At 34.0% G+C, this 19,018-nt stretch overlaps 1 protein-coding gene across 10 annotated transcripts in view; it reads left to right on the forward strand.

Moving 5' to 3' along the window:
- Positions 1-19,018, forward strand: part of cpne5a (copine Va) — a 198,269-nt gene that overhangs the window by 142,015 nt on the left and 37,236 nt on the right. For all 10 annotated transcript variants that reach the window (XM_073909735.1, XM_073909732.1, XM_073909734.1 and 7 more), the window contains 4 exons: positions 3,136-3,177; positions 4,267-4,342; positions 6,192-6,245; positions 8,289-8,350. In XM_073909735.1, coding sequence (XP_073765836.1) covers positions 3,136-3,177; positions 4,267-4,342; positions 6,192-6,245; positions 8,289-8,350 — 234 coding nt within the window. The remainder of the gene's footprint in view (positions 1-3,135; positions 3,178-4,266; positions 4,343-6,191; positions 6,246-8,288; positions 8,351-19,018) is intronic.

The following is a 19,018-nucleotide window of genomic DNA, read 5'->3' on the forward strand; positions in this document are numbered from 1 at the left end:
ACCAATTTTACAATAGTATGGCAAAGAAAAAAGACAAAACAATAAAATGAGAGAGGGCACATGAAAAAAAATTATACAAATTAATGCAGAATATTAAATAAAGCACATGTTTTATAAGTTTTAATTGCTTTCTTGTTATGAGACTCTGAAATGCTATTCAAGTACAAATCCAGTTCTTTTAAAAAATACAAAATTTGGTTTGCATTTAGTATATTTACACTTATAAATAAACAAACTTTCCAATAAATAATATTAGGTCTATATAAAACAATCTAGGAATTGTTTTTCTTTCATGTAAAACCCCAAAACAACATGTATATAGCTTAAAAGAAAAATCTTTTGGACAATAAGAGTATTCACTTTAGACCAGAAGAATTTTTTTTATTTACATTTGAATAAAAACTTTAGGTGTGGGGTATGACTATTTCTGGCCTTGATTATATAAGCATAATAAAATTTAGGATATTTTTGCCCCATTCCGGTCTGTTTTGGTGGTATCATACAGTGATAAAACATATTGAAGTAGTTTTGCTGGTTAAAGACCTGTGAAACTAGTTGCCTACAGGGAAGCAGGTACTGATAGACAGCATGCGTGCATATGATCTCTGATGAATCTGCTGCATCTGTTCATTTACACCAGAGTCAAAGCAGCAGATGGAGAGTTTCCTTGTGTACTCTGTGGAGTTACTCAGTAGAGTAGAGCATTCTTTCATCCCAGCTCAGATGATGCTGCTGTGCTACTGAGATTTCATTTCTACCATTGCCAAGTAAACAACCTGCAACTAATTCTAATCAAACAAACAGAGAAAACGCAAAAGTCCTGATTTGCCAAGCATATATTCAGTTTTTAAATCACAACCATACATAATATAATATAATATAATATAATATAATATAATATAATATAATATAATATAATATAATATAATATAATATAATATAATATAATATAATATAATATAGTGGAATTTAATATAATTTAGTATAATATAATATAATATAATATAATATAATATAATATAATATAATATAATATAATATGATATGATATGATATGATATGATATGATACATTAAAAATGTACTCTACTTGTTGAGCTTGTTCTACAAGCCTTTATTTGATTTAAACACAGCAAAAACCAGTACTCGATATATCTTTACTTTTTTATTATTAATAAATCTATTAAGAAATGTTTTCTCTTTGAATACATTTTAAAATGCAGTTTATTTAAATTTGTTCAGCTTTTTTGATGAATAGAAAGCTCAGAAGAGCAACATATATATGAAATAGAAATAATCTGTTATTATATAAATGTCTTTATCATGACTTTTTGTTGATTTAAAGCATCCTTGCTGAGTGAAAGCATTCACTTCTATAGTTTCTTTACAAAAAATAAAAATTTTAAAATAAAATAAAATGAAATGTTACTGACTTCAAGCTAATGAAATGGTATAGTGTGATCTTTCTAAAAATTAGCTTATTAAAATAATTTATGAAGGATCATGTGACTGGAGTATGGGTCATTTGACCTATTTTTATCTGCAAATAGATGCTTTAAATAATAATTCTAATTGATATTTTAAAGACATGTTATAAATAATTTACAGAGATGGGATGTAACGAAGTACAAATAATATGTTACTGTACTTAAGTAGATTTTTTTTGCTATTAGTACTTAACTTTACTATTCCTTACGTTTTTAAACCACGGTCGTTACTTTCATTTTCATGCGTTTGATGACGCCATCTATATTATTTCTTGTCATTGTGCAATATGAACGCATTTTTGATGCAATCTATTTTTGGTCATTGCGTGCTGCAGTGCATAACTTTTTCAACTAAGGATATCATACACCTAGTCTAGTTAATAAAGATTACTATGAGAAAGGCTAGGATGACTACACAGATGAGACAGAGGGAGACAGCGAGTGATGCTGTCCTGTTTACATGGTAATAAGACACATTTTGCTCATTCAGATCCCAGGTTTTACATTCGATTTCAAAATCATACTGTTTATATGCTTAAGCCTTTTGTTCACTTCTGATCATACTGCATGGGTTTTCAGCTATACCACATGTCTTTATACTTTTGTGCTTGTACTTCTACTTAAGTAAAGGATGTGTGTACTTTTGCCAATTTCTGATAATTTATAGAAGGAGAAGATTTATATTAAAAAATCCAGAGAACTTTGAGGTGGTTACTTAATATTTTTACAGCTGCATATATCATTTTAAATATAATACAATTTTCAATGAAAACAGAGTAAATTGAAAATAAAATGACTTATAAAAATTAAAATGAAAAAACTTTTGTAACAAATTAAGTCCTTGTTTCGGAACAAAGTAAACAATCTACAGGTCTGGAAACACCCTGCGATTTCTTCAAAATATCTGCACTTTTTTTTAGAATATTTTATTTTATTTTATTTTATTTTTCAGTCAATGGACAACCAACAGCTTTTTTACAATCATCGTATGGAGACAAAGGTTTAATTTATTTTGAACCATTCCTTTAAAAGCATTCATAGTGACACCAACATTCCCAACATACACTGCTTATTTCCACAGAGGTAATAAGAATGATTGGCTGACTTGTGTATAATCATTCTAGTTGTCTGTTTTTTGTTCATCAATTTCCATCGCAGTAGTAAACACGAGCACATCCCTGCATTTCGTGATAACAAGTGTGTGACATGCTTTGGCGCCAAATGCCGTTTAGAGCTATTACCCTCGAAAGCCATTTTTATTAACGAGGCTACAAATCTCTGCTGCCTCGGTATAATTGATCGCGTTAACTTGCTTTGAACAGAATGAGTTTCTAATTATTCTGAACTTCAGATGTAATTAATGTTGAAATGAAAGTCGCCTGCGTCCTGTCAGGTGAAGTGACGCTTCATGGCTGCTCTGTGTCAAAGCCAGCGGGTTCAGTCCCTGCCGACTCCTGTTTAATTCAGGGTGCACTGTCTGGATAATGGCCTGTAATTGGTTGGTTTTAGCATGGAGATGAAAAAAACACGGTGAGAAAGAGTCTCTCAGACCTATTTTAATCAGAAAGCGTCCATCAGTTCAGCTGCTGCTCTCTTTTCAGTGTCTGTCTTTTCAATTTTTTCTCAATTCTCTCTTTTGAATGTTTCAGGTCAATTAAAGTGGAGGTGTATGACTGGGACAGAGATGGCAGGTAGAGAAACTGCACGTTTATAGAATATATTTTAATGTGTTGATTTTAGAACTTGTCACGTTTCCATTTTGAAATGCATCATGTTTCCATTTTGACACACTACCCGAGTAGGTAGGTAGATTTGAATGTGAAAAAGTATGTTCTGTGTAGCATGAATGTGGGTGGTTTGAATTGAATTTGGACTTTGTCATTATCACATGACCTACCCAAGTCAGTTGCATCGCTTCAATTCCTAAATTCCCTCGTGTTGCCTCAAGAGATGGTAAAGTGTTCATTGAATGCATAATTCAGAATCTCGCTGGAAGTATGTCACCCGGGTACTTCTTGCCTATTGTTTCTCAAATGCAATGAATTCTGACATGAACTCATATACTGCTTTTTCACATACTAGGAGAATAGGAGAGTATGCACTTTTGAACACACTTTTTTTTTTTGGAGTTTGTCATGTTTTCATTTTGGAACACCTCATATGTTTACATTTTGGAACATGTAATATTTCCATTTTTGAACACATCATTCATTCATTTATTTTCTTTTCGGCTTAGTCCCTTTATTAATCAGGGTTTCGCCACAGCGGAATGAACCCACAAGTAATCCATCATATGTTTTACACAATGGATGCTCTTCCAGCTGCAACCCATCACTGGGAAACATCCATACACACTCATTCACTCACATACACTACAGACAATTTAGCCTACCCAATTCACCCTTACCGTATGTTTTTGGACTTGTGGTGGAAACCAGAGCACCCAAAGGGAACCCACGCCAACACGGGAAGAACATGCAAACTCCACACAGAAATGCTCGAACAAGACATGTTTAAAATTGGGATTATGTGACATATTCCAGATTGTAAACATGTCATGTGTTTCAAAATGGAAATATACAACATGTTTCGAAATGCATCATGTTTTCATTTTGGAACACATTACATTTCCATTTTGGATTGCATAACATGCTTTCATTTTGGAAAAAAATCACTCCATTGATATTGGCTAAAAATATATATTTGTATAAAAATCCTGTATTTTGATCACAGACAGTAAGAGTGTGTTTATTTGATTGTTTGTTTGTTTGTTTTTTCAGTCATGATTTTATCGGGGAATTCACCACAAGCTACAGAGAGCTGTCTCGTGGTCAGAGTCAGTTCAATGTGTACGAGGTGAGTTCAGCCTAACACACACTCATCCATTGACCCACACATCCGCCGATATGTCTGGATAAAGTAGGTAGTTGTAAATTCTTAAAATATTGTGTGTTTGGAACTTATGATGTGGAATTGAATCAGTATTAGCTGACCAGTTTACTTTTATGTATTACAAAAAATAAAGGTATTTTTATGGATAATAGTAATTATTATTCAACAGTTTATGCAAAATATTAATAATTATAATATTTGCTATAATTTGAAAATAAGATATGATAAAATTATACATCATAAATATATACCTATATTTATTATTTTTAAACACAAGTACATATTTACCGTCGTTGAACTTACTTTTTGTAATTTTTTTTGGAACATTTTACTCCAAATTATTTTTTCTTTCTTTTTTTATCACTTCCTGGTCACTCATGGACATTTACGCACATTCATACACATTTAAACGTGCCCTGGTTATATATTGTGTAGTTCTCAGTGTGCTCAATGCAGGTAAGTGTGCTTGACAGACCATCTGCGGAATACCCTCTTTCCTCTTGTTATGCACCAGGCACTGTGTTAGAAACACTTCTCTGTTTTCTGTGTTTATTTGAATAGCTAAGCTTTTTAAATATATATTTTATATTTTGTTTTATCTTCTATAGCTATATTCTCCATATCTGAAGTTTTACATATTTTATATTTGTTCTTATTTTCTGTAGCTATAACTTTTAGAATTTTAGTTCTATACCTAAAAAAAATATTTGTTTACTTCTTATTATGTTCCATAATCTGGATTCTTGTTGCTATCATTTTAATTGGTCATGGGTGGTTTAATAAGCATTTCACTGCATATTGTACTGTGTATTTATTTATAACATTTGTGATGTGATGGTGTGGGTTTTCCTCTGGGTTTCTCCCACAGTCCAATGACATGCGCTATAGGTGAATTGGATTAACTAAATTGGCCGTATTGTAGAAGTGCATGTAAGAGTGTATGGGTGTTTTCCCTGTACTGCTTTGCACCTGGAAGGGCATCCACTGCATAAAACATTTGCTGGAATACTTGGCATTCCATTCTACTGATAAATCAGAGATTAGGCCAAAGGAAAATGAATAGATGAATAAATATTATCTTACATTTATGTAATAAAAATGCAGATTTTTTACTTTCTAATTTATATAACAACTTTCAGTTTCATCCACATGAGCAATAATAATGTTTGTTGCAGGAAAGTGATTCAGCAATGCATATCATCAAGAGTCCTCTCTTATTTGCACTGTGATTATCACACTGTCTGCCAACAAGTACAGCAGCAGCAAATGAGTGTGAGACATTGTTTAGGGTGTTTGTGGAAGAGACCAAAAAAAAAAAAAAGCTGAAAGACGATGAGAGTGTGTTTGACAAACTAAAGCACATGTGTGTATATGTGAAAGGGAGAAGAAGAGATGCTGAGAGTATGTGTGTGTGTGTACAGTACAGTTGTTTGTGTGTCTTTGACAGTCCCAGCGGTGTGCTGAAAGCATCTGGGCTTTCCTGGGGATTGAGTCGGACAAACAACACTAGAAGCTGCGGGTGTCACATCAGCTAAACCCCAATCCATACAAATCACATCATCCTGTCCTGGTTTTTACATTGTTAGCCAAGGTTGTGTGTGTGACTGACCTGAACTGGTTTTCTCCAAACATCTCAACACTTAGATCAGTTGTGTCTTTGAAAGTAAAGTGGAGCAGAAGGCGACTGTCAGCCTGGAGATGATCCAATAGCAGAGATTTTCAGCTTTTCTTTATTTTGGACAAGTGACAGGTCTGATAAGAAGCGTCTCACACTCCTCTTGTAAATCTTATGTCGACTTTAAATGTGTTTCAGGTGGTGAATCCTAAAAAGAAACTCAAAAAGAGACGATACATCAACTCTGGCACAGTGAGTGATAAAATTGCTATTCTAATTAAAATTGGCCATTCAATTGTAGCTTTGTCTTGTTTTCCAGTTTTTTAAAAATCTTTATCATATGATAAGGTATATATTCAATGGAAAATAAATTGACAATTCAGTAAAATGTAAAAATATTGTAAAAACATGAATTACTGTAGATTTTATGCCTGGAGATTTATGGAGATTATTTTTCAGTATTCCTAACAAACTACAACTCCCAGAACTCTTTGCACCCATCAACTCTTGAAACAGCTGACAACTGACACTCACACACAGACACAGCTGTTGGTCATTTTCACTGATGACCAGGACTTTATGTTCACCTCACACACACACACACACACACACACACACACACACACACACACACACACACACACACACACACACACACACACACACATTGCTGAGTCTTGTTTACCCTGTGTAGCATTTCAAAGCGTTTTTCCTTGTTTGCCTTGCTATGTTTTGATTTTTATCTTGCTTTCTCATTTTTTATTCTTTGCCGCCTACTATTAGCTAGTGATGGGCAAAGCGAGGCTTCATGAAACACTAAAACAGTTGAAGCAAATGTGTCGAAGTTTAGAAAGGTTTTAAAACCCTTCTCTACAATGACAGCTAGTGGTCATCTTTTATGTATTGCTCTGGAATAGCTTCAGCAAAGGAACAGCTACACAAATAGGGTAAATGCAGAAGCATGGGGAAGGATTTTTTATTTGTCAGTAACCTGGGTCAAAAGTTTCTGGGGAACTGTATGCCATTACAAAATCAGCGCGTTTAAGGTATGTTTTCTTTAAAAATAAGCGATCTCCACTGGCTGAGTGATACAGTATCCAATATAAAGGAGGTCTCGGAATGTAAAAAAGTACTGCATTAAATTACATTTTTCCCTGCCATGTATAAACATTAAAATACAAACATTTATTTTACCCAAGTATATTCATTGGAGCTTTTGTGCTAGCCTGCTAATCCTGACAGGCGCATGGGAGTAAACAGCTTTTCATCTCGTTTTACACTTGAGCAACTAAATGAATGCCAAAGTCTATTTAACTGATTGTATTTCATTCATATTACAAAATCAATGCTGTAAAAGGAACTGTATAAAATGGAAAAAAGTCACATTAACCATTTACCAGAAGTTTATCAGTATGGGAAGAAACACTTGCTCTGCATATACCCTATTGAGGTATTAAACCCCATGTTGTAGAATTGAGGCTTCAAGTGATTTAGTGAAGCGGTAAGAGTTCCTGACTAGCATGCAGAGATATTTTTAATTAGCTTTTACTTTTAGATTAGTTTTTTTTTTAATCGTTTTTAAAAAAGTTTTTATATTTGTATTATGCTTTTCTTTATTTTCATCAGTGGTCTAATCATTTTTATGCTATTTCTTAAAACCATAAAGAAACGTTGATATGACTACTAATTAAATTTGTCTTAGACTTAAATAAATTTAAGTTTATATATTTTTTTGCATTTATTTCAGCTTAATTTAAGTTTATTGAAGCACATTGTATTATTGTCTTATTTTTAATGAACAATTTAGTTTACAAATGTAAATTACAAAAAATATCGACAAGCATTTTCATTCTTAAAAAACAAAATACTTTTGTTCATACCTGTTCTTCAAGACCTCTGAACATCTGGAGATTATTCAGATGAATTGCTCAACAATCTTGAGATTCACATCCCTCGAATGAATAGTGCTTTCTGTTTCATACTCTGATAAGAAAAACAGTGAGGAAGTAATATTGGAGGTCTGGGTGGATAACAGTGATTGATGATCCACAAAGACTCTCCGCATTGACTGCCATGAATTGGCTTTGAGATTATAATCAAAACTCAAATGAATAGTCCGTCACCTGCCTTCCTCCCAACATGGGACGAATCCGTTCGTCTAATGACAACACTAATGAAAAAGACTGTGTGGTGCTGACAGCTGAGAGAAGATGTTTTTTTGCATAATGTTGTGATGGATTGTTTCATGGCAGATGTGGTTTGTGTTGTAAAATGTCTGTTCTTTCAATTATCCAGGTGACACTGCTTTCCTTCTTGGTGGAGGCTGAACACACATTCCTGGACTACATCAAAGCAGGGTAGGAACCAAAACACACACTATTGCTATAGACCTGTTGGGATTATTTGTTTAGGGGATACAAAAAGGAAATGAAACCGATACTTCTCAAGTTAATATTATATAGTATACATATACTATTTAATAGTCATTGACACTTCACTATACGAAGTATCTGTTAATTAACAGTGTTGGGGTTAACGCATTTTAAGAAACGCACAATACGTAATAATATTACTTTTTTAAAGAAGCAAGAAAAGTAGCACAATACTTTTAAAAACAAGTAATTTTATTTTATTTGGTTTAAAAAAAATTTAACATAAAATACTTTTTAGCTTGCTTAATTAGCTTTAAAAAAATATTGCGGAATAAAAATTACCTTAGTCAGGTTGAATCACACACTCAATGAGAGAGCATGCTCCGAGGAAAGAGAAAGTCAGCTCGCACTCATCATCATCATCATCATCATCATCATCATCAGGTCTCTTTTTCACAGCAGATGAGTCTGTGTACTGTTTCAGTAACTGAATAACTCAGGATATTGATATATTTCGTATCCAAAATTGTTATCCAGTTTGTTAAAAAAGTAAGTAATTACTTACTGAAGGCGTAAACCGTTTCACAACAACCCAGTTCAATTTAATGAATTGGTTCGACCGGTTCACTTAGAAGAACGGTTAAAAACAAACGATTCATTTGCGAATTGCTCGTCATCGCTACAGACAGTCAGAAACAGAAATAATGGCAGGTCAGAGACTTACATTTTTTGTTATTTTGAACATATCAAAGAAAAGAAGTGGATTGTCGTTAAGTGTAGATTATGTGTAAGTAAAACTCTTGACAACTGCATTACTGCATACTATGATTGACATCAGTTCACAATCTCCAAGTAAAACAATTCAGTCCACCAAACTCAAAAAAAAAGGTTATTTCTTTTAGTGTTGAGGAGAGGCAGCCACTGTCTACTGTAGAAGCAGCTATGTTTTGTAATCTAGTAAGATTTTTTCTCTTTTGAGAAACGATTTGCACATTTGTTAAGGCCACGTGAAGCAATCGATTTAATGTATAAACCTTAAATATTTATTTTGATTTGGGGATGTTTTTTATGGTCTTATTCATTTTGTTATTAAACATTTTAAAAGTTTAAAATCTGTTTTTGCCTTAATATAAATTATTTCATGTTAGTACTCGTAAGGGTTAATTGCATTCTTTATCTCAATGGACAGTGAATGAATAACACAAAACATACTAAAGTAGCAAACACATTACTTTACATGCTCTCATTAATCTGTTTATACAGCATGTATAGCTCTGGGCTCAGTAAGTTCTCAAAATATTAATTTGTTTTTAAAGAAAGTGAAGGTTTAGTTTATATAGGTGTTGTTGAATGCAGAGCTTCTCTATAAAAAAGGTGCAAAAACACCTGCAAGTTCTGAAAGATATCAAACCTCAGGCATGCAAGAAAAAAGCAATGCAAAAATAACTCAAAAGTAACATAACAAATTACTTTCTCTAAAAAGTAACTAAGTAACGCAATTAGTTACATTTTTGGGGGAGTAACTCAATATTGTAACACACTACTTTTAAAAGTAACTTTCCCCAATACTGTTAATTAATAGTTTCCATTTTTTTGTGATTCACAAGTGTTTTCCGTTTATTTATGATTGTGAATTACATTATGGGACCTTGATCCCTGCTCTGTTGAGTTTTGATGTTGAAAATTCAACTCACAAAGTGACTTTTATTGACATTTTAGTAGTTTGAAATCATATATAATGTATAAAATTAATATAGAGAGAAATAAGTCTGTAAAACAACAAATAACGTACTGGCAATTTATTACAAGGTTTTTGCATCATAATATACAACACCAATGCAGACAATATGTCACTATAAACTATTAAAAATGTGAATAAAAGTCCCTTATTTTCTAACTTTTCAAGCTTAAAAGTTGTTGGAAAAAAGATCAAGGTCTCATAAAGCAATTCAAAAGCATAAATAAAGGTATTTATTAGCTAATGTTTTTTTTTTTAATGAGTTCCACAAAAAACACAATAATTCAACAATTTTGACCGTTTCTTTCTAATACTGAATGTAATAAATTAATATTTAAAGGTACTTACAAAAAGTCTCAATTATTTTCTAACAATTATTCATTAAAAAGCATTACAGAGCCAAAACAATACAGACAATTAATGGTTAAAGCTCTAAAACTGGCAACTACTGTAATCTCTATAATCACAATAATTTAAATGACACTTAATCATCAGACAGATTTCATAATCATGTCACCCTCATGTACTCTATACACAACAATGTACACATGCAGCTGTGTGCGCGCTGCTGGGAGAAATGTGAAACGTATTTATTGTGCTTAGGCTTTTTTAAAACGCTTCTCAAATCTCTGCATCATAACATGTAATTTTTGTAAACATTCTCAGCGGATGTAAAGGTCAAAGTTTTGCTGAAGCCATGCTGATGTTATCAGAGTAATGGCGTCAAACAGCTCATCAAACAGCATTGTGGAAAGAGCTGTGGTAAACAAGACCCCAGTATAACCCTTTAAATGCTAAACTGGAACAACAACAGGTTATTGTGATAGTTACTGTAATCAGGATTCAAGGGTTGCTAGGTCTTCTTCAGTTTGCTGTGATGAAAGGCTGGCCTTCTGCATGGGTGTCAGTGTTGTGGAAAGCATTGATCTTATACTGCTTTCTGATCCAGTGAAATCCAGTATATATATATGGCAATAGGAAGTATGAACTTCTGGCCCTTTTTGTCTGTTATCTCTGACATAAAGGCTGCGTCCTGAAGCTGAACAATGCTGTATTGACAGGCAGTGTCTGGAGGTAGAAAGGCATCGGAGCATGTCCAGCTTCAAGGTTTAAATATCATACTGACCACTAAAATACCATTCATGTTGTTGGATTTTATAGATAGTATTGTGTGCTGTCTGTTTGTTGTGATGATTAACTGAAAGCTGATTTTAAAAGAAATTAATGATTAACTATTGTTAATATAGGCTGTCCAGCCTATATTGTGTGCTGTCTGTTTGTTGTGATGATTAACTGAAAACTGATTTTAAAAGAAATGAATAATTAACTATTGTTAATATAGGCTGTTTCCCAGTGATGGGTTTCAGCTGAAAGGGCATCCGCTATGTAAAACACATGCTGGATAAGTTGGTGGTTCATTCTGCTGTGGTGACCCCTGATGAATAAAGGGACTAAGCTGAAAATAAAATGAATGAATGTATTGTTAATATGTCAATTCATATTAAATAATAAAAAAACATAGTCTTTCAATTAAAACAAATGAATCACGTTTTTTTTTTACAAAAATATTAAGGAAAAAAACATTTACTAATAAAAAAAGAAATGTTTTGTTAAGGCCAGATTTAAAAAAAAATATTCACTGAAAAACATTGTTAAGAGTTACAATATTGGTGTCGCATTTTGGGAATAGGGAAAGACCACCTTAAATGTAGGAACTGAAAATGGGTTTGTTAATACTAAAAAAGGCAACAAGAACAACCCAAGGGGGAAAACGTTAACAAAACAAATGAACAATCAAAGTTGATCGGGCAGGCTGGCTAGGATCAGGGCTGGAAGACATGACAGGATGGGATAAGGCGATAATTGATGATGAACTGGCACAGGACAGCAAACATAAGGAGACTATAAAGGAGAAATAATTATTAAACAAACAGGTGAAATTAGTAATCTAATAATGGGTTAACAAGGGTGGGACTAGACAATAGACAGGAGAGCACATGACACAGAGACAACACAAGCCATTGTGCTCACATAAAACGAGACTAGATCACACAGCCAATGAGAGAACATGACACTAAAGCCCGCAATGTAAATAAAGGCCACAATGTAAACACCAGGCCACGTGCTTTAACAGTACAAACAGAACACAAGCCATGAGTATATGATAAATAAAAACCCTTACCGTGCACTCACACATGGATGTTTCATCTCAGCGCAAACCGAAACCAAATAGACTGAGACGCTGAACTGCATGCTGCAGACAGAACAAACATAAACACAAGACCTAGCACGCATGCGCAAACCGAGCCTCCTCTAGGGGGCCGCACGCTCACTCCAAGGACACGAATGCGCAGCTCACTCAAGACCTCGCATTCACAACAACGACAATAGACAAGACCAAGACAGGATGAGTGCCCGGTCCAAGAAATCTCAAGCCAAGCACAACATACAAAATGAGACAGGACTAGTGTCTGGACTCTGCCACCAAAACAAGAATTAGCAATACCGAAGTGGCAAAATTCTGACATTTTGGCTCAGACATTGTTAATAGGTTTTGAAAAAATTTAAAGCAACAACATTAATATGTGAATGCCAACAAAATATAAAATATGATATTTACAAATCCAATTCAAGCTGCATTGCTGGAAATCAGTTTCAGTCTGACCATTCTGATGGAATTTTTTGCTGTTTTTCACCTTCAGTGTCACATTTTCACCCTATAAAAAATGTAACCATGTCAGATGTTGTTTGTATAAAATATGCTGAAAGTCATTACAGAAACACACTTGTGTTGCAAAGTGCAAGTCGAGCAGAAAATAGCATCATACTGCTAGTGGTGCTGGTGTACACAGCTCTCTGAGTGTTGATGCTGGTGAAGACGGCAGCACAAAATAAGGCCGCTCATACCAGCTGTCTGCATTTCTGCCTCTGCCTCATAAGACGTACAGTAATAATCCAGCCAAACAGCAACACATGATGTCATGATGTAAGATAACATCTGTATTGCAGACCCTGTTGCTGTTGTTGTTGCTCAACCTTCAGTCCCACTGCAGAAAACCCATAAACAAACAAACCCACAGGACACACGTCAGATCAGAACAGTTGAAGTCATTCACAACATATCATTCATTCATTCACTCATTTTCCTTCAGCTTAGTCCCCTTTTTCATCATAGGTCGCCACAGCGGAATGAAATGCCAGTTAATCCAGCATATGTTTTACATAATGGATGCCCTTCTAGCTGCAACCCAGTACTGGGAAACACCCACTTTCATTCACACTAACTCATACAATACAGCCAATTTAGTTTATTCAATTCACCTATAGCACATGTCTTTAGACTGTGGAGGAAACCCCCCCGCGAACACGCCGAGAACATGCAAACTCCACACAGAAGGCCAACTGACCCAGCTGGGACTCGAACCAGCAACCTTCTTGCTGTGAAGCGACAGTGCTAACCACTGAGCCACAGTGTCACCCTCACAACATATCACAATTATAATAATTCAGAGATGAACCAATAGTAAGATAAGACTAAAACTCAGTTACCATACATACACTGTACATGTAATAGACACTGGAATTATAACCCTATTTCAGTGTCCTAATTGTGTTGTTTTGTTCCTGATTTAAACAGAGAAGAAGAATAATCAGCAGGGTTTATGTGTAATAAAAGAAAACATTTGCACCTTTCAATTTCCCCCCAAACTTGCACATAATGTAGGCCTATACAGGACAAAAAACTCACTTTAAAATAGCTTTTTTTCACTTCAAGTAAGATAGATTTCTTAAAACCGTTATCAGTATTGATGATAACTACCAAAATTGCATAATTTTTTTATTGAATTTAACCCCTTAAATTACTGTTTGCATACAAAATGTCACTGTTGTTGTTTTTATTAAACAATAATATATTATTTTCCTGGTTGATTTCTTTGTGGCAACCTTTGATAAATCAGAGGCTAATGCCAAGTTCAGACAGCTTGATTTTTAAAGTAGCTGTGTCACGAATGTTTTCACACTGCATGACTATCTGGGGTAATATTTTGTTGCTTCTTTGTTTACTCTGTAAGATCGATCGGTGACAGGGAGTTTCACACTGCATGAAAATAGGAAGAATTGCTGACAACTTTGTTCAAAACTACGTCTCACAACCAAACACACGTGAGAAGGGCCATAAAACAACATAAGGTCACGTAGTATATCTTTTGTTATGAGAAAGAAGCCTTTAATGAGGTAGAAAATCTACTTATTTTGCTCACCTGGCCTTTAAAATGAATGAGCAATTTCTCCTCAACTTTTTCTTTTTCGACCCGGATGTGATATTGCTCAGATACACGTCAAACAGATATGGTTACTTCTGCCAAATTTACACTAGTTTTTCCTTCATTTCTTGAGTCCAAATAAACTGAAAATGAGCACTTTTAATGTCTCCCCCAGCCTCCTTCAGACCTGCAGATACCCATACTAGTTGATGCTTCTCTCTCTTTGACTGTAGGTAATCGCTAAAGGTATTTTCAATCAGAACACATTTCACACAGCAGGATTTGAATCGCCGACAAGTCCAGATATTTAGCATGTCCGATGTTTCATTGGTGTCGGCTTTGATAGTTTACACTGTGTTATTGTTTTTTTTTGTACAATATATTTATTACTTTTTTCAATTTGCATATCACAACAGATTACACAATTACAGAACAATAATCATGAAGGCACAGCAAACTTTTTACCCCCCATTCTCCCTCCCAACAACCCATTCCCTTAAAAATAAATAAATAAACAATAATAAGTAAATAAGTAAAATAAAAATAAATAAACAATTAAAAAAATATAATAAGAAGGGGGAAGAGAAAAAAAAAAAAAAAAAAAGGGAGGGGATATGTTTAAATCAGGTAGTCTGTTTAGACCATGATACTTCCCATATTCCTAAGCCTGTTCTATTTGTAGTAGACTGTCCACATTTACATTGTACTTTAGAAAGTTATTAAAAGGTCTCCAGGTATCTTCAAACACATTTTGTTTCTTTTTGATAATATACGTGATCTTTTCCATTGACATATGAGATGCCATTTCTTTAATCCACTTTCCTATTCTAGGTTCATTTATATTTTTCCAATTAAGAGCAATAATACGTTTAGCTTGTAAAATACACATGTTTATGAATCTGACCTCTTTGCTTTGTAAGAGAGGGCTGACAGGAAATATACCCAGGATAAAAATCTTAGGATCCAACGGTAATTTCTTTAATAAAATTTGGTCAATTATTTCAATAAGATCTTGCCAAAAGGATTTCACTTTCACACATTCCCAAATACAGTGATAAAGTGTTCCTCTTACCTCATTGCACTTTATACAGGTATCTGGAATATTATCATTAAACTTGTGCAATATAGCAGGAGTTATGTATGTTCGCATTAACCATTTGTACTGTACGAGTTTCAGGCTACTATTGATTGTCTGTATCTGAGCTCTCCTACATGCCTCGTTCCAGTCTTCTAGAGATATTTCATCTTCCATATCTTCTTTCCATAACTTCAGTTTTGATTCTGAGGATTCGTTAGAGCCAGACACAAACAATCTGTACAAAGAGGAAATTGAACCTTTATCATAACAGTGTCCTAGGATTGCTGCCTCTAATGAGGAAATGTTAGGAATATCTAGTGAATGATTTTGAGATGAGGATATAAAGCTTCTAAGTTGAAGATATTTAAAAAAATGCGTCTTTGGAATATCATATTTTTTTGAAATTACTGCAAAGGACATAAATATTTCATCCTTATTGTACATATCTTGTACTTTCCTTAACCCTTTTTCAGCCCATATCCGAAATCCTGCATCACTTTTTCCTGGTTTAAACTTAACATTACCCCAAATAGGACTAAAACGTGACAAGGAAGGATTTATATTCAAATATTTACAAGAATCAAACCAAACATTAATCATGTTCAATACAATGGGGTTGTCTGTGTTTTTTCTTAGATATTTGAGGTCTGCCGAATATAGGTATAAGCGCAGTGGTATTTGTGGTGTGATAGAGCGGGATTCCAAATCCATCCAAGAAGGAGGACTTTCAGAAGAAAAATAATACATGATTGTACGCAGCTGAGCAGCCCAATAATACCACTGAAAGTTTGGACATTTAAGTCCTCCTCGATCGAATGGTAAATATAATAAAGTTAGACGTAGTCTGGGACGTTTATTTTGCCAAATAAAGTTGGTAAACAGTTTCTTAATTCTAGTAAACAACGATGAGGGAGGGGGCAAGGGGATGTTTTGGAACAAATAAAGAAATTTAGGGAGTATATTCATTTTTAGGATATTTATCCTGCCAATCATTGAGATAGGTAAAGATGTCCAACGTTCTACTGATGACATAGTAGCATCCAAAATTGGGTCATAATTAATTTGAGCAATCTTATTTATTTCATCCATGATTTTAATACCCAGATATGTAAAATTATCCGTTGAATTAAAAATAGAAGCATAACCTTGGCTATTTTTTCTCTCTGATTCATTAAGTAACATTATAGATGATTTGGAGTGATTAACTTTATATCCAGATATTTTTCCAAAAGTTTCAATAAGATCCAGGAGTGCAGGAATAGAGCTACTTAGATTTTTTAGGAACAAAATAATATCGTCTGCAAATAATGCTAATTTATGTTCCAAGTGGTTCTCTCGGATTCCATATATGGCATTATGCGTTCTCACTGCTATGGCGAATGGTTCTATTGCAAGGATAAATAATAAAGGTGATAGAGGACTTCCCTGTGGGCAACTCCTAGATATTTTAAAGGGTTTAGAAACAATGTTATTTGTCAAAACTTCTGCTGTGAGCTCCGTACAAAGTAGCCTAACCCATTTACAAAATGTATCACCAAAGCCAAAGCGAGCAAGCACGTCAAATAAATAATGCCATTCGACACGGTCAAAAGCCTTTTCTGCATCCAGAGAAAGTAGTGCTGTGTCTTTTGCTCCTCTCTGGCTATGTAAAATATTGAGCACTCGTCTGACATTATGGAAGCCCTGTCTCCCTTGAATAAAGCCATTTTGGTCTTCTCCCACCACCTGAGGGAGTAAGCTCTCCAATCTTCTAGCAAGAACTTTGCTAAGTATTTTTGTATCTGAGTTTAAAAGGCTGATTGGACGCATATTTTCGCATTTTATATTTGGTTTTCCTGGTTTTGGAAGTAAAGTTATTAGGGCACTTCTCATGGATGTAGGAAGAAGACCATTCCTAAAGGACTCCTGGAACATCTCCAAAAGAGGTGAAATTAATTTAGACTGAAATTTTTTATAAATATCTATAGGTATGCCATCTGGGCCTGCCGTTTTACCTGCCTGCATACAGTTGATTGCTTCTAAAATTTCTATTTTTGTTAATTCTTCATCTAATGCTTTACTTTCATTTTCTGAAATGCTAGGAATATTAATGTTATTTAGAAATTGTGTCTGTTCAACAAGTCTGGGGTTACCATCAGAGCTATACAATTTCTCATAAAATAATTTAAAGGCCTCATTAATTTCTTTAGGATCTACTATAGTTCTTCCGCTTGAATCTTCTATGTAATTAATAGATCTTTCTGTTTGTTGTTGTTTAATGCGCCATGCTAAAAGTTTCCCAGGTTTTTCCCCTTGGTCATAATAGGATTGTTTAAGTTTCAGTAAATAAGTTGCTGCTTTATTAGCCGACAATTCATTGTACTGTGACCTAAGAAGGAGTAACTGTGCATTTGTATCTATAGAGTTAGACTTGTTATTGTAAAGAACTGATTCAAGTGTTTTAATTTTTTCATCTAATGTCTTCATTTCCAGTTGTGCACTCCTTTTCTTTGAACTGGTAAAACTAATTATTTGACCCCTAATAAAGGCCTTAAATGCCTCCCACCTTATGCTAGCAGATGTTTGAGAAGTATTACATGTAAAATACAGGTCAATTTGTTTATCTAAAAAATCTATAAATATGGGGTCTGTTAGCCATCCTGGTTGAAAGCGCCATCTTGGAGAATCCTTCACTAGTTTAGCATCTTTATAAGTGAGTGACATAGCTGCATGGTCCGATATTACTATACTACCATAATTACAGTCATCAATTTTTGAAACCAGTTGTGCTGAAACCAAAAAATAGTCTATGCGTGAATAAGTTTTATAAGTGCTGGAATAACATGAGTATTCTGTTGCATTTGGTTTACTATGTCTCCATATGTCCACCAAATTTAATTCTTTAATAAAACTATTTATTGTTTTTCTCGATCTAATGTGGGTATTATCTGAACCTGATGACCTATCTCTTGCTGGATCTAACGTGCAATTAAAATCACCAGCAATTATATTTTGCCCCGGGAGATTGGAGATAGTCAGAAACAAATTGTTATAGAATTTAGGGTCATCTTCGTTGGGTCCATAAACATTTATCAGATTTATATTTTCAAATAACAGCATACCCTGGACTATGATGTATCTACCTGCAGAATCCTTAATTATATTTTTAATTTGAAAAGGAACAGATTTATGAATTAGTATTATAACACCTCTAGCATGGGTGGTATATGGGGCAGATAGCACCTGACCCTGCCATCTTCTTCTTATTTTAGAAACATCCTCACTTACTAGATGGGTTTCTTGCAAGAAAATTATTTTTGATTGCAAGAATTTTATCCTGTTCATCACTTGTTTAACTTTTGAAGTTTTGTTTAAACCCCTACAGTTCCATGAAGTAAATTTCACCTTTAAGCTACCAGACATCAGTTGTCTAATATAACCTTACAGATTTGCTTGTTTGATGAAAACATACCCACACTCAACAAGAAAAAAAGGAAAGAAAAAAAATAATAAAATAAATAAATAAATAAAAGAAAAAAAAAGGGAAAGAAAAAAATACACACCTTATACCAACCGCTTATGACAGATACGGG

This window comes from Danio rerio, chromosome 8 (genome assembly GCF_049306965.1).
Source record: "Danio rerio strain Tuebingen ecotype United States chromosome 8, GRCz12tu, whole genome shotgun sequence".
Lineage (NCBI taxonomy): Eukaryota > Metazoa > Chordata > Actinopteri > Cypriniformes > Danionidae > Danio > Danio rerio.